Source organism: Pleurodeles waltl, chromosome 3_1 (assembly GCF_031143425.1).
Source record: "Pleurodeles waltl isolate 20211129_DDA chromosome 3_1, aPleWal1.hap1.20221129, whole genome shotgun sequence".
NCBI classification, from domain to species: domain Eukaryota; kingdom Metazoa; phylum Chordata; class Amphibia; order Caudata; family Salamandridae; genus Pleurodeles; species Pleurodeles waltl.
The window spans coordinates 636,983,029-636,999,059 of record NC_090440.1 but is presented as its reverse complement, the minus strand read 5'-3'; the positions used below and the strand labels follow the sequence as shown (position 1 = coordinate 636,999,059).

The following is a 16,031-nucleotide window of genomic DNA, read 5'->3' as shown; positions in this document are numbered from 1 at the left end:
GATTTCCTTTCGTCATTTTTTTGGGCACTTTTAACGACTGCTCAGAGCAGGCGTTAAAAGGGGGGAATGCCATTGAATACAAAGGGCCCCTCTGTATTCTGCCCCGAAATGTCTCTGTTGACTGCATCTTGCAATCTGAAGCCTGCATTTGGCAATTGTAATGTAACAGCAAAAACGTGCTCATATATTATAACAGCTTGACACGAGAAAGCTTAAAGCAGTGAGAGTTGACAGAACAGTGTGGCACTGCAGACATAGTAACACAGTTGACTTCTGTATAATGGGGATAGCAGACGGTATTCTTTTTACTGTCTCCGTAGCTCTGAGATCAGAACTAAGTATCAAGATACTCTCCCCAATGTTTTAAAATTAGATGAAATAGCACTACACGGACTTGAAAGGAGCTAGCTTCCCCCACAGAGCCTGAAAATGGGGAAAACATAATAGCCTTTGTGGGTGTTCTATTGATCACCGTGTCTGAACTGGAAACACATGACCTATGGGAAGACTAGCTCAACATGAGTTATTTAAGCATTTGAGAGTCAAAACGGATTTAGTTATATAGGCTGCAAAGAACTGCAACCTGTGCGGAGTTAAACTTCAGAGTTAAACTACTGCAATTCGCTCTTTGTGGGTCTCCGCATTGACAGGTTACTTGATCAACAGACTTCATTAGGTTCCTAGTGCTGCAGTCCAACAAATGTTGGATCTTAACACGCGTTTCTATATTTCCACTCATTGGACCCAACTTCATTGGCTGCCGAAGAAGAAACGCTGCCTACTAAAAGCTTTTTGTTTTTGCCAGAGAGCCATTTGTGGCATCCATTTTAGTAAATATGTGCCTTCCCTTTTTTGAATGTAAAATCCTGGCAGAACTCTTCGTTCTAGTTCCTCACATCAGGTCCTTAGATAACCATAGGAGGCATTTCATTTGTGTAGTCAAAACAACATTTTTGGATGCTCTCCCTTTCAGCCTTAGAACCGAAAGATGCTTCACCAAGATTCAAATATTGCTAAAAACACACCTCTTCACTATCTAAATACAGTGGCTGGGTTATTTGCAACTTTAGTCTCAGACAAGTGCCTCGACACCCTCTTCCTAGCTAACTAAGGGCCATATGTACAAAGGCTTTTTGAGGGCAAAGGCTTTTTCACATATCCAAAGGCCTATTTGTGATTGGGTAACTTACTACCAAATCGCAAATTAGGCTTGCAATTCGGTGTTAGGAAGGGGTGTCTTCAGGATATCCCATCCAAATACTGAATCACAGTGGTATGTGATAATTTTTAGACCTGGCCCTTTCTACAGGGGCATTCCCTAAGCATTTTGCCTTCCTCCTCCTCATGTTTCAGACCTTTTTTGCTGACGTTATGACTCTGGTCACATTATCAATGCTGACCAGTGCTAAAGTGCATGTGCTCTCCCTTGTAAATTTGGTATGATTGGCTTATACCTGATTGGCACATTTAATTTACCTGCAAGGCCCTTGTACAGTGGTATCCCTATGCCCAGGGCCTGTAAATTACATGCTACTAGTGGACCTGCAGCACTGCTTGCGCCACCCACAGAAGTAGCCTTTCAAACCGTCTCAGGCCTGCTAGTGTAGGGCCTGCATGCGCAGTTTAATGCCACAGGGACCTGGCATCTAAATTTACTTGCAAGGCCCAGAACTCCCCTTTTACTAGATGTAAGTCACTCCTAAGGTAGGCCCTAGCTAGCCCTATGTGCTATGTATGTAGAAGGCAGGACATGTCCCTCGTTGTGTGGACTGTCCTGGTAGTGCCAAACAGTCTATTTGGTTTCTCACTGCTGTGAGTGGTGCCTTCTCATAGGATTGCATTGGAAATGCCCTACCTTATGTCTAGTGGGCATTGTCTGATTTATGAGGGGTAGCTTAGGCATATTTGGTATGGTTGTAATGGTAGTGACAAATGACGCTTGCTAGTGTAAGTAGATTTTTTTATTACTCTTACAGAAATGCCACTGATGGAAAGTAAGCATTTCTCTGTGCTTATAACTCTGGTGTTTTGTAGCTTGACTCCAATCCACTTCTGGGTCTGAGTGATAGCTGGGCTTTCTGCATACTTTTCAGACAGCCTGTATACAGGGAGTGTGTAGGTGTCACAGAGGTGCATCTGCATATTGAATGGTCTTCCTGGGCTGAGAGAGGGAGAGGCTGCATAAGTAAAGACTGTGCCCTAGCCTCACACAAAGGGCTCGTTTAGCCCCTACTGATGTCTGGTGCCTGTGCTGGAAGAGAGAGGGGACACTCCTAGAACAAGTTAGGACTGGTTGGAACCCCTTCTCCCCCCTTTTGTAACAGTTGTGCAAAATGAGTACAAGTACAGGGGGCTTTCCCCCACATTTTGTAGAGTACTTTTGGAACTGGGACTAAACCTCTATCGGAGGAGCTACTGTGTGCAAAGGACTCATTTGGACTGCCCTTCTGCTTGTTGCCCAGCTGCCTGTTGGCTACTGGGTAGCACAAAAGATTCACCAGAATCGCTTTTCTGTTTGTTACCCTGCTACCAGTGCTCCCTGACCCTGATTCACTAGAGGGCTGCTGCCAGGAGGAACCGCCATTATTGCTACCTGCTGAGCTGTGTTGGTCTGCTGCCTGCCTACTATGGGCCTGCCGGAGGGACTCCCACTTTCGCATTGGCACTACTGAGGAGGCCTGCCTGCCTATCAGCTTCCTCTTGTGCCCCCCCTAGGGGTTCTTCGCTGAGCCCAGCTCATGGGGAGCGCTGTACTAAGCTCCTTTTTATACTTTTCCCTAAGCACAGGAAGAGAGCTTGATAAGGACCATGTGTTTCAGAGTTCTTGAGCTGCTGGCTGATGAAAATTGAGCACGGACTGAGGTGTGTTCGCCTTGGCACCCCCAGGGCAAAAGAGCGCTTACAGTAGTGCCCTTGGGGAACTACCACCCTGAGGACATCACTACGGAGGCCCGGGAGGTCATACTGCTCAGGCACCTTGTCGGGTGTGGTGGACGTGGGAGTTTACAACAAGGATACGGCTTTCCCTGCTCTCCCCACAGGCCCCGAGTGCGAGGGTCACTCCAGGAGAGGAGCCCTTGCTCTGCGTGGCCCGGTACCTGCCTAGATGCGAGGCAAGGCTGGTCCCTCCATCCAGCGGTCCAGAAAGACTTCGGATCTGCTGCAACATGCCTGGAGGTGAGCCACCCCCAAATTGGAGCACTGTCACAAGGGAAATGCCCCCACTGTCTGCATCAAGGCCCCCGTGAGGTCTACCGATGATTTCTGTGGGGGGGGGGGACTCTGGCTGAGGACCGGATGATGGGAGGGGGAGGAATCGTCATTGGATGCCCTGAGCCTGCCAGCCCGAGGGAGACATCATCACCATAATATCCACCTTAACAGTATCCACGGTGACAGGAGCACTAGAGCTCCTGTGCTGGGGGTGCTGCCTTTGTCCCCTCGCCGTATAACCCATAATTGGCAGAGACGTGCTGTAGCCCCCCCAGTGGGAAAGGTTTTTCATGCCATGATAGCGGCTTATATCACAGTATGATTATTCTGACAGATGTGATGCTTTTCCTTTGGTGATGGGTTTTCATGCCATAGTAGGTCTACCCTGATATGTGCATTTTTGTTGATGACAATAACAAACTGACTACTTCTTGTGTTGCAGGACAACCAGTAACCTATATTATGACTACTGCTTACTTCTGCAGAGTACTAGTAACCTGTGTAATGTTCTGACAACTGCTTGAGTAGCAGAGTATTACTGACATATTGTGTTTGGTCTAATTATATTTTATGCAATACAGTTTACTTTTACATATCTTGGTGTTGTGTTTCTTTTGTTGTGTATTTATTGTGTCTCATGTGTTGGGTGTGTTGTGCAATTGCTTTACACCTTGCCTTCGGCTTAGGCCTGACTGCTCATGCCAAGCTACCAAGGGGGTGAACAGGGATTATCCTGGGTGTGTAACCCCCTCACCCTGACTAGAGTGGGTGGGTTCTGCCTGGCTTAGGTGCATACCCTAGCCAACCAGAAACCCCATTTCGAACAATAATGTTTTGCAACTGAAATGCGGTCACAAAACATTCACATTTTATCACCTACTTCAGTAGGTGACAACCCTTTTGCAAATGGAAAGGGGTTGGACCCCTTACTGTTTGTGAATGTTTGTAAAAACATTTTTAAGGGCAGGCAGCGGTCCCATGGACCACTGACTATTCTAAAAAACGAAAAATAAATGTGTTTTTTTTAAGCGCATCCCTTTTTCCTTTAAGGACCACATTTAAATATAAAAAAAGATTGCTTTATTTAAAAGCAGTCTCAGGCATGGTGGTCTGATGACTGCAGCAGGTCACCATCCTGTGATTTTAGCGATTTCCAATGGGTCACAAACCAAGACCTACCTCATGGTGTAGGTCTCTTTTTAAATTGCAACCCACTGGGAATCGCAAAATGTGTCAAATACACATTTGTACATTGGTGTTTGCAATTACCAAATAGTGACTCGCAAATATGTGTTATTTGCTAATCGCAAACGATTACCTTTGCACATGTGGCACCAAGTGCTTCAGAAATTCAAACTCAAACTCAAAATGCATTCTCTGTTGGCTATTTCTATCAATAACAAATTTACATGGTCTATTTAATTATTTTCCTAAAAGAGCATGGAGATATTCAACATTGGTGAGAGATATTGTCTTTGGCGAAGCTAAATAAACTGACCAATAGGAACCATTGCTTCAAAATAACAACAGATTTCCCCATGACAGCAAATTTAAGCAGAAGACGGAAGGGCTTGTCAGCGCTTTACCGATTATCTGAGCCAGAATGTGTATTACGGATGGAAGGAGTTTCCAGACCTTTTTAGTGCTGCAAGGTCACTAATGTTTTGGTTTATTCAAGGAGGCTCCATGTTAGAAGATCATAGAGTACCAAACATACACATTATTAAAGAACAAGGTTCAGTAAAAGGAGGTCGATTACTTAAAGAGAGACACAAGATATTTTGAAAGATATTCACTGGAGTATCACAGCTGAGTTTTTCTTTCAAATTTGATAAAATAATGTAACATCCTACCATCAGTGTCGTATTCACACTCAATCCCTCTTACTGTACAGTGGCTGTAAAAAAGAACAGTATACATAAATGATAAGACAAGGAAATCTGGAAATTATGCACCAATTGGCTATATTTTACGATCTTTTTTAAATGCAGTTTAATTACAGTAAGTAATACAGTTATTCTGCACACTGGATTACATTAGATGAAATTGCGCTGCAGTATATATTTGCTCATCTAGAAGGACATTGTAAAGAAATGTCTCAGGAAACACTATTTCACTGGTTGAAAAGAAAAGTAAATTTAAGTAAAGCTCTGCTGTAATCGCAAAGGTCTTCTGAACTATAAGGCCAGTTATTCAAAATGATTTTGTGGTCACAAACACTGTAATTCACACAATGACCGGGTTTGGTACTACAAAACATTTTGATATATACTAAACCCCTTGTAGTACTTGGAAATCCATTATTAAATTGAAACAGGGATTTGCTTACTCATTCCGATTCGCAATCAGGAAAGAGCTTGAAAGTAGCCATCACTCCGTACTATTCTGTTGGGCAGCCTCGGAAAGAACAGGCAGTGTTCCTGAGACCACAGACTGACCCCCGATGAAAGGGATTTATTTTACAGCACCAAAGGTTCCTTTAATGAATACGACTTGCTTTACACCAACAAAATTCCAATTGCAAATGTAATTGCAGGAATGGTGGTTTGCTATTCCTTACAGGCCATTAGCCCTATCCCGGGGTTCACAAACAGGGACTTCCTTCATCAATAGGCACGTTTTTCTGAATTGCTTTGCTGTATTCAAGGCCTTTTAGTACACAAGTCACATTGCAAAATTAGAGACAGATCACAAAATTTACAACCACTATTTGAGAACTGTTTGTTTGTAGACTGGGTCCTTGGGTGTGCGCTTTTCAGCCTATATATGCTTGAAAAATATTTTAAAATGTATAGGTTCATAGGAAGTTCTAAAAGGGTAGTCATGTTTTGGTCTTTTGAACTTTCCAAAGTTTCAAAAGAGGAGCCTAGCCCCAAAAAGAACATTTTAAAACAATGTGTCCTCAATGTGCATTTGAGGGCTCATCTTCCCACTACAAATGGCTATTATTAATGATACATTACAGGAATTCAAATAATCAGGGAGTGCTTGGAGCTCCCTGGACGGCTTAGACCTGCTACTATATTGCATGATGGGAATAAGGATTACAGAGATCTCATCTTTTACAGCTCCATGCAAAAAGAAAAGGACCTTTCCACGTTTACTTTGCATTTTGGGACTTCAAATCCTTCTCTTATAATGCTTTTATGATGGGATGTGCAGTATTATAGATCCCATAACACAACAAAATAACCCAGGTTGCATGAGCTACTCTATCATAGAGAAAACTGGGAGCTCTGGGGTGGTGTCTCAGTTTTATGGTACTACTGCAGCTCGAAATATGTACATTGAGCTTGTTGTGGGTAGACTGATTGTCAAAATTAGGGTTGTGTGAACATAAAGCTTTTTCTAATTTTTTATAAAAGTTCACCAAATTTGCTTGATTATGTTATTGTTGGCCTTAGGACTCTGTGCACTTTACCAGTGCTAACCAGTGCTAAAATATGTGTGCTCACTCCTTAGAACATGGTAACATTAGCTTATCACCAATCGGCATATTTAGTTTACTTATAAGTCCTTAGCAAACTGGTACTACATCTCATTGCCCCCCCCTCCAAATTGTTATCAATTATTCTATTACATTGGCAACATTTAAATTTGTCTACATGTATTTAAACATTGCAGTTAAGTTCTGTTACTGTTTTAAAATGCAATTAAATACATTATGTGAAACATACTCTTCTGGTCAGACAGGCCTTCCTAATGTGTAAAAGTATCCACAGTGTGATTATTTTAGGAAGGGTTGGGGTTTTGAAGAGAATTTGGAATCCCTTACCTTTTGACACATACTCCCAGCTTGGATATAAATGACACAACATGTTAGTGATGTTCAAGTACAGATCCGTTTACTGCAGCTCATTGTTTTCAGCTTAAAGGAAAGCCCTGTTATAAGCATGATGCTTCTTTTGGCCAGAGTCTGGTGCCCTCTCCATCTCCTGAGGCCGCCCTAGGAGGGTCCACCCCCAGTTTGAAGACCCCTGTACTACATGTACCAAGGGCCTGTGATTTATAAGATGGCCTGTGAATTAAATGCTACTAGTGGGCCTGCAGCACTTGTTGTGTCACCCATGAAAGTAACCTTACAACATCTCTCAGGGCTCTCATGGCAGCCTGTGTGTGCAGTTTTAAACTGCCATATCGACCTGGCAAAATCAACCTTTTCCAGGCCTAAACCTTCCGCTTTAATACATTTAAGTCACCCCTGGAGTAGGCCCCAAACACCCAATAGGCACGGTGCAATGCATTTAAAAGGTAGGACATATACTTTTTAGTTTTACAAGTCCTGATAGTGAAAAACTCTTACATTCCTTTTCCATTATTGCAAGGCCTACCTCTCCCATAAGGTAACATTGGGGATACCTTGCAGAGTGAATCACAAGAAATCAATATATTAACCTATGCTTAATCCTGTCACAAAAATCAGTCAGGCTTAACTTAGAAGCAGTGTGTAGACAGTAATAAACTGGAAATACATCTCAGGAAACATCAATTTAGAAGAGTGAATTTTAATATCTTTTTCACACCAAAATGACAAAAATGCAATCAGTAGATCTGGAGTTATGATTTTTTAAAGTGTTTAGTAAAAACTAGCACCTAAAAGATCAAAGCGACAATCTGAGGACATCTAGTCACTTGAGACAGGGTGAAAGTTGAAAAAATATGGCTGACCACAATGGAGTGCGGTTTGGATACAAGAAGTGGATTGGCACCAGCCGGTGATAATCTTCGGACTTGGAGGAAGTTTTGAGGAAAATGTTCTGAGAAGGTAAAGTTCAGCAGGACAAGGCTGCAGGGAGTCCCAGGAGGGAGCGTTGTTGTTGGAGAGCCTAGGGTCCAAACTGTGGTGAAGATTTCAACATTGGACTTAGTCATTTTTATGGAAGTCAGAAATCTCCAGCAGGACAAGGCAAAAGGTAGTTGCAAGGGCTCAGGAACCGTGTTTGCAAAGGACTGCTGATCAGGATTTGCTGCTGCAGAGAAGAACGTATCAAAAGGAGCCTCAAAGTCAATCCGACCAGCCGTGCGCTTCAGGCAGACAGACAAGCAGGTTGGTCCCGATCTCCTCTTGGTTCTCAGAGCAATTTTTGGCCCAGACTTTTTCAGGTTCAAGATTCAAGATTCACTCAGGCTGGATCCAGGTGCGAGTTCAAGATGGTGGAAGCCTTATGTTTCCCTGTGGTCAGCAAACTAGCACTTGGAGTCACTCTGGAATTGACGGGCTTAGGTGAAGAAGCTAGGAACAACAGCAGGGCTGCCCTTTGAAAGTTCAAGTCAGGCTCCAGGCAGCAAAGCAGTCATTCTAGGTACAGCAAAGCAACCTTGCAGAATGCACAGCAGGTCACAGTAGTAGGCAGTCCTCTGAGAGTCCTCACATAGGAACAGGAGTGAACTAAAGAGTTGGTCTTGGATCTTACTTTTATACCTGGTGCCCCTTCCTCCGGATTGTGGAAGAAGCTCCTAGAAAGTTTATTTGAAGTGCATATCATTTCCTGACTCCCATGTTGTGGCTCTAAGCTGGCTGCAGTGACAATGTGAAGGTGATAGGTCCTTTGTGTGAAGGCAAAACACACCCTATTTAGTTGCAAATATGGTTATGTGCTCAGCACTGTCCCCCAATTCTGCCAGCAGACATCCACTCAGGCACACCCATTCAATTTATTGTGTGACTGTCTGGGAGAAATTCACTCAGTCTGTCAGTTACACCTAATCTTGTGCTCAAAAACAGGCTGCAGGCACAAAGATCTAAGGGAAGTAAAATACCAAGTTCTAAAATTGGCATTTTAAAAATTGTAATTTAAAATCCAACTTTACCATAAAAGAGGATTCATCATTTTCAATTTCATACTTACCAAACATGAACTGGCTACATGGCTCCAATCGAAATGTAACACTTATTAAATGTAGTAAGGGAACCCAATATTATCCTGTAGTACAGGTAAGCCTCACAGTAGTAAAAAACAAATTTAAACTAATTTAAGTTTGTTTCACTACCAGGAAATGGAAAAACTAAAGGTACATATCAAACCTTTTAATTACAATACACCCGCCCATATGGGCAAATAGGATCTACCTGAGGGGTGGCTTGTATACAATAAAAGGGGAGTTTAAGGTTTGGTAAGGGGATTATATTGCCAAGTCAAAATGTCAGTTTAATACTGCATTCAGACCATGATTTAAGGTGCTGCTTAAGTGGGTGGCACAATAAGGTCTGCAATTCCACTAGTAGCCTTTAATTTACAGGCCATGGGTACATGGAATACCATTTTACAAGGGACTTATAAGTAAATGAATATGCCAATCAGGTGTAAGCCAATCAAACCATGTTTAGGGGAGTGAGCACAAGCACTGAAGCACAGGTGAGCAGTGGTAAAGTGCAGAGTCCTTAGGCCAACTTAAAAGAGTTTCAGTATAAAAATGGAGGTACGCAGGCAAAGGGTTTGGCAGAAGACCACTGTGAGACTCTGGTAATGTCTTATCTAGTAGATACATTATCTAGCCTCAGATTCCTTAACTTAGGATCATCCTCAGAGGTCAGACTGGATCTGGACATTTTCAAGCAGTACACTTGTGCATCGGTAGGTGGCATTAGGGTTAAGGTGACACCCGTTTCACTTGCCTATTAACTGGGGGCAAGATCCTGGCTTCACCCTGCTGCCACTAGCACATCAGTAAGGATCTCATTGAAAAGAAGCAGAGATTCTGGGTTTAGCACCTCAGTTAAAATATTTTTTTCACCTCTGTTGTGGGCAGGCTGAGATCCAAAAATTCTGAAGCCCTCTGATCAGTGTTGCGAAAGAGGCAGACTCTTCTGTTGACATAATCAGGTTAAGTAAGGAGAGATCAATATCTGGAGAGGTGTCTAGCTCACTGGCAGTTAGCAGATTCAGAAATAGATTTTCATCATCATAAGAAGGATCATCACCATCATCAATATCAGTGTCAGCATGAGGTTGGTAGGAGTACATGCATGTCATCTGTGACCTCAGGGCTGGTGGTAACTGAGTTTCGGAGACAGATAAAATAATCTGCTTCTCTTCTGGGATCAGTGATGTGGATGCAGGCGTTGTGAGCCAGGTTTTGACATTGGTCGTAGTTCTGGAGATTCCGTTGGACATTGTGCCACAGCTCATGTCATTGGAGCTGGGCTCAGAGATGAGGATGGCCTAGAAGAGCGGTCGAATGGCGCAGTTGACACCAGGAACAGGTCCACTGGAAGTAACCCAATTGGAGGTCTCTTTGGATGATTAGGGCCCAAGGCACTTCATAAGGAACCAGTGAGAGATCAAAGATTTTGACCAAGGCTAGTTTAAACCCACAGAAATGTAGAAACATTGTCAATGGCCCAGTGAAATTGGGGGGGCATAAGGATCAAGGGTAGAATCAATTGTGATGAGAGGGAACAACTCCATGGTCTGGAGATATGTGACTCTGAACAGTGGAAGTGTAGGGAAAAAGGAGACCAGTGTTTGACTTCTTATGCTTTTTGGATTTCTTTGACTTACCTGAACGCCTGGACTTTAAAGAAAAGCAGTCACGAGATCGGCCCTAGGTATGAGAGGGCGTTCCACCTCTGACTCTGACAAGCCTTCTTCCACTTTCTCCAACGTTCCACTAAAATTTTGTGATGCCAAACCTGGCTTCACAGTCATGAATGGGACTTTTTATTTATCATTGCACAGCATTTGCACAAGCTGAGTCATGCCAGGAGCCGAACCATCAGAGACAGACACTCTGATGCTTCACTGAAGTCTGATGATTGCAGTATGTACATGGTTTCAACTCCGAGGTTTTTGAAAGGGACATGTGCATTGGGAACTGGATACATTTGAGGAAAAGAAAACTGTAAAACTGATAGGATTCAATAGAGCTACAGATCTTTGTCAGAAGACATGAAAAGAAAGGAAAGGACAGTGCATGCAAGTGACGCACATAGAGTGACCCCAACATCACATCCAAGGTGGGACAGATCCATTGCAGACTCACACAATGCCACCTGCAAACACATGAGGGAATTGCTATCAAAATTCTCGGATCCAGTCTAGTGTCTGGGGAAGGCGACAAGGTTAGGAATCTGCAGTTAGACGTCTCTACCAAAAACATCCTTTACCTGCATCACTGATAATGGGTTGCTTAAAGCACAAAACAAAGAAAATACGATGATCACTCCTAAACACAAGTCCAAAGCATACTTTTTAAACTAATTCCTAGCCGAGGGCTAAATTTTCACATGCTTAAAAGATGCAAAAATTGTATGTACACTTTATTACGCCGAGTCTGCAGCCTTTAACCAGCACAAAGGTGGTAAACAGAAGCAAATTAATATAAAAAACCTCCTAACAGTACAAGATCACAACTGGAAAAAATGCTTTAACTGCATGGTTACCAGGTTTGGCAATGTTCCCGTGGCCAGAACTTTTCTCCGAGATCATGGAAGTTGTCTTCAGCATCATAGCAGCCGCACTTAGACATGCACTTCATTTCGACTTCATTGAAGAATGGCTGCTCTGGTGGGCATCTGGGATAACAGCCTAAAGTAAAGCAGAAGGAGGGTCAAAGTCATTCCCCTTAGATTTCACGGTACATTGAAACTCAAAAATACAGATTTTGTTAAAGCATCACTAATGCACCTGAGGCAACACTAAGTGGAGAGAAGTTTGTAGTTTGAAATTAATCTGAGTACAAAGGACAAGTTTAGGGCAAGTTTTGATATTATCTTCATCCCCTAGATATTCATGATAAGCTAGAGGACTGCTGTATTGTGTGCAGCTATGCAGAAAGGAATATCATCCAGTGTTATGCAAAGTTGGACTGGCCTATATGTCAGTCATGCACTGCCAGAAGGGTTGGTCTGACAGGTCAGTGTGTGGCTATTTGTGGGCCTGTTTTATGTTCTGGTAAGCCGGTGTTACTGTTGATTTCCCTAACACTATCACAAATATTGGCTTCAATATCACCTATACAGCGTCTATTTAGAATTTCAAAACTTCACTAATTTACAAATGTGGGCCACTTCTTTTGGTATCCTATCCTGTAAGGGAGACTATGTTTATTTTGGTGCCCGGACTATTTTCTGTACTGATTCCGATCCTGCTGTCATTTATTGGTCCATTTTGCCTTTGCATGCTGAAGCTGGGTTAGATATTTGGCCAAACAAGAAATGTGGCATGTAAGCAGATGCTGGGAGATATAGCCAAGGCTTCACCATTCATTGCAACTCAGCAATACCTGGTGTACCAATAACAACAACATAAATTAAGGGCACAGTTTTGTGTGCATACTGTGTATGCTTTTGAAACTGCACGTGTAAATGGGACTGATATGCTAGCACAGTCTGATCACACTACGATGGCTCTTGAGCTCCAGTAACATTGGTTACTGTTGCAAAACAGAAGAATGCACCCTCGGAAACAGTTGTTTGTGTTTGCTTCTCCCTCTTATAGCATGTGTAGCACAGTTAACAGCTGAGCAGTCTTACACCCCTTGGCTCCCGCACACCTCCCTCATAAGCATACTTTGAAAATAGATCACAGGCAGCCGGTGTAAATGCCCCCTTCAAATTAAAAATTTAAGAGCAGGGATAGCTGTAGGAGGCTGGCCTGGCTTATAGTGGGTACCTGATGGTACTTACACCTTGTGCCAGATCCAGTTATCCCTTATTAGTAGATTAGTAGTGTTTTAGCAGCTTAGGCTGATAGAGGTAACTATAGCAGAGCAGCTTAGGCTGAACTAGGAGACATGCAAAGCTCCTACTATACCACTCATATCATATAGCACTACATCATAAGAAACACAATACTTAGAGTTACTAAACATAAAGGTACTTTATTTTAGTGACAATATGCCAAAAGTATCTCAGAGGATATACTCCCTTAGGAGGTAAGTAATATACACAAAATATACACACAAACCAAAATCAGGTAAGTAAAACACTTAGAAAAGTAGTGCAAACACTGTAGAACACAATAGAATGCAATAGGAGAAAATAGGACCAGGGGCAACACAAACCATATACTCCAAAAGTGGAATGCAAACCACAAATGGACCCCAGGCCTAATGTAGTGTGTAGAGGGTCACTGGGAGTGTAAGAAAACACTAAGGGTGTCCAAGATACCCCACCCCAAGACCCTGTAAAGTAGGAGTAAAGTTACCCTAGAAAGACAGTAAAGGCGAGATAGGGGATTCTGCAAAGACAACAACTGACTGCAAAGCACTGAAGACGAACTCCTGGACCTGTGGACCTGCAAAGGAAGGGGACAAAGTACAAGAGTCACACAAGTGTCCGGGGAGGGCAGGAGCCCACTAAAACCCGGATGAAGGCGCAAAAGGGCTGCCTCTGGGTGGAAGAAGCCAAAGATTCTGCAACAACAGAGGGCGCCAGGAACTTTTGCTTTGGTCAGAAGATGTCCCATGGCGTGCTGGAGGATGCAGAGTTGTTTTCACGCAGAAAGACCGCCAACAAGCCTTGCTAGCTGCAAGAGTTGCAGTAGATGATTTTGGGTGCTGCCATGGCCCAGGAAGGACCAGGAGGTCGCCCCTTACAGGAGGAGAGAGAGGGGACGCTCGGCAACAGAGAGAGCCCATGTAAAAGCAGGCAGCACCTTCAGAAGTACCTGAACAGGCATTCAGAAAATCTGAGCACGGCGGTCATCCCAGCACAACAAAAGAGGGTCCCACAAAGTCGGAGTCCAACTCCGCAAGTTGGGCAATGCAGGACAGAGTGCTGGGGACCTGGGCTGTGCTGTGCACAAAGGAAGTCTTGCAAAAGTGCACAGAAGCCCTAGCAGCTGCAGTTCATGCAGTATACAGTTTACTGTCTGGCGTGGGGAGGCACAGACTAACCTCCACCAAATTTGGACACAAGGACCACTGGACTGTCGGGGTCACTTGGATGCAGCTCCTGTGTTCCAGGGACCACGCTCGTCAAGATGAGAGGGGACCCAGAGGACCGGTGATGCAGAAGTTTGGTGCCTGCTTTAGCAGGGGGAAGATTCTGTCGACCCACAGGAGATTTCTTCTTGGCTTCTAGTGTAGGGTGAAGGCAGACAGCCCTCAGAGCATGCACCATCAGAAAACAGTTGAGAAAGCCGGCAGGATTAGGTGCTACAATGTTGCTAGTAGTCTTCTTGCTACTTTGTTGCGGTTTTGCAGGCATCCTGGAGCAGTCAGCGGTCGATCCTTGGTAGAAGTCGAAGAGGGAAGTGCAGAGGAACTCTGATGAGCTCTTGCATTTGTTATCTGACGAGAAACCCACAGGAGAGACCCTAAATAGCCCTCAAAGGAGGATTGGCTACCTAACCAGGTAAGAGCCTATAAGGAGGGGTCTCTGACGTCACCTGCTGGCACTGGTCACCCGGAGGCCTCCATTGTGCCCTCACACTTCTGCATTCAAGATGGCAGAGGTCTGGGACACACTGGAGGAGCTCTGGGCACCACCCCTGGGGTGGTGATGGACAGGGGAGTGGTTGCTCCCCTTTCCTTTGTCCAGTTACGCGCCAGAGCACGGTCATGGGCTCCCTGAACAGGTGTAGACTGGTTTATGCAAGGAGGGCACCATTTGTGCCCTTCAAAGCATTTCCAGAGGCCAGGAGAGGCTACTCCTCTCAGGCCCTTAACACCTGTTTCCCTCTCTATGGCAGACCAACACATTTCTCTAGGGGTCAACCTTCTGCTGATAAAAGCAACAGGTTGATCCTGGCCCTCAGTATTAAGCTGTGATAGCACTGCCCCAACCACCAATTCAGAAGCATCAGTCTGGACTATGAACGTTTTGGAGTAGCAAGGGCTTTTTAGGACAGATGCAGAGCACATGGCCTGTTTGAGCTCATCAAAAGCTTTTTGAAAGCTAGCTGTCCACAATACCTTTTTAGGCATCTTTTTACTAGTGAGGTCATTGAGAGGAGCTGCATTGGAGCCACAATCCTTATTAAACCTTCTATAGTACCCTGTGAGGCCTAGAAAGGCTCTCACCTGGGTTTGAGTTGTAGGTGGAGCCCATTCTATAATGATCTGGATCTTCCCCTACAGTGGTGTAATCTGTTCCCCACCTACCAGGTGGCCCAGAGAAACCACTTTCCCCGGACCAGGTGATCATCCCAGGTAGAGCTAAAGACAGCTATATCATCCAGATATGCTGCACTAAAAGCTTCCAACCCTTGGGGGACTGTGCTCACCAACCTTTGAAAAGTGGCAGGTGCATTCTTCAGACCAAAGGGCATCACAGTGAATTGATAGTGGCCTCCAGTGGTTGAAAATGCAGTCTTGGGTTTAGCATCTTCTGATAATTTAATCTGCCAATACCCTGCAGTTAAATCAGAAGTGCTTAAATACTTGGCAAAAGTCAGTGTATCTATCAGTTCATCTGCCCTGGGTATAGGGTGAGCATCTGCCTTGGTTACTTTATTGATCCCTCTGTAGTCAACACAAAACCTCATCTCTCTTTTACCATCCTTACTGTGAGGTTTTGAAACAAGCACCACTGGGCTAGCCCATGGGCTTTCTGAAGGCTCAATCACTCCTAAGTCTAAAATTTTCTGAACCTCTTGTTTTATGCAGTCCCTGACATGGTCATGCTGCCTCTAAATCTTACTTTTGACAGGTAAACTGTCTCCAGTATTAATTGTATGCTCACACCAAGTAGTGGTAACTAGTATTAGTGAGAAGAGTTCAGAAAACTGACTTAAGAGATTTACACAGTTGTCCTTCTGCTCTGCAGTAAGTCAATCTGCAAGTACGATTCCCTCCACCAAGCCATCAGCTTCAGTGGTGGAGAAGAGATCAGGGAGAGGGTCACTCTCTTCTTCCTGTCCCTCATCAGTTGC

General features: G+C 44.0%; 1 protein-coding gene across 1 annotated transcript in view; it reads right to left on the bottom strand.

The window, feature by feature from the left end:
• Window positions 1-16,031, bottom strand: part of LOC138284406 (mucin-2-like) — a 1,072,535-nt gene that overhangs the window by 397,895 nt on the left and 658,609 nt on the right. Inside the window, exons 27-28 of the mRNA XM_069223143.1 lie at window positions 11,597-11,741; window positions 5,067-5,110 (exon numbers count right to left, since the gene is read on the bottom strand). Coding sequence (XP_069079244.1) covers window positions 5,067-5,110; window positions 11,597-11,741 — 189 coding nt within the window. The remainder of the gene's footprint in view (window positions 1-5,066; window positions 5,111-11,596; window positions 11,742-16,031) is intronic.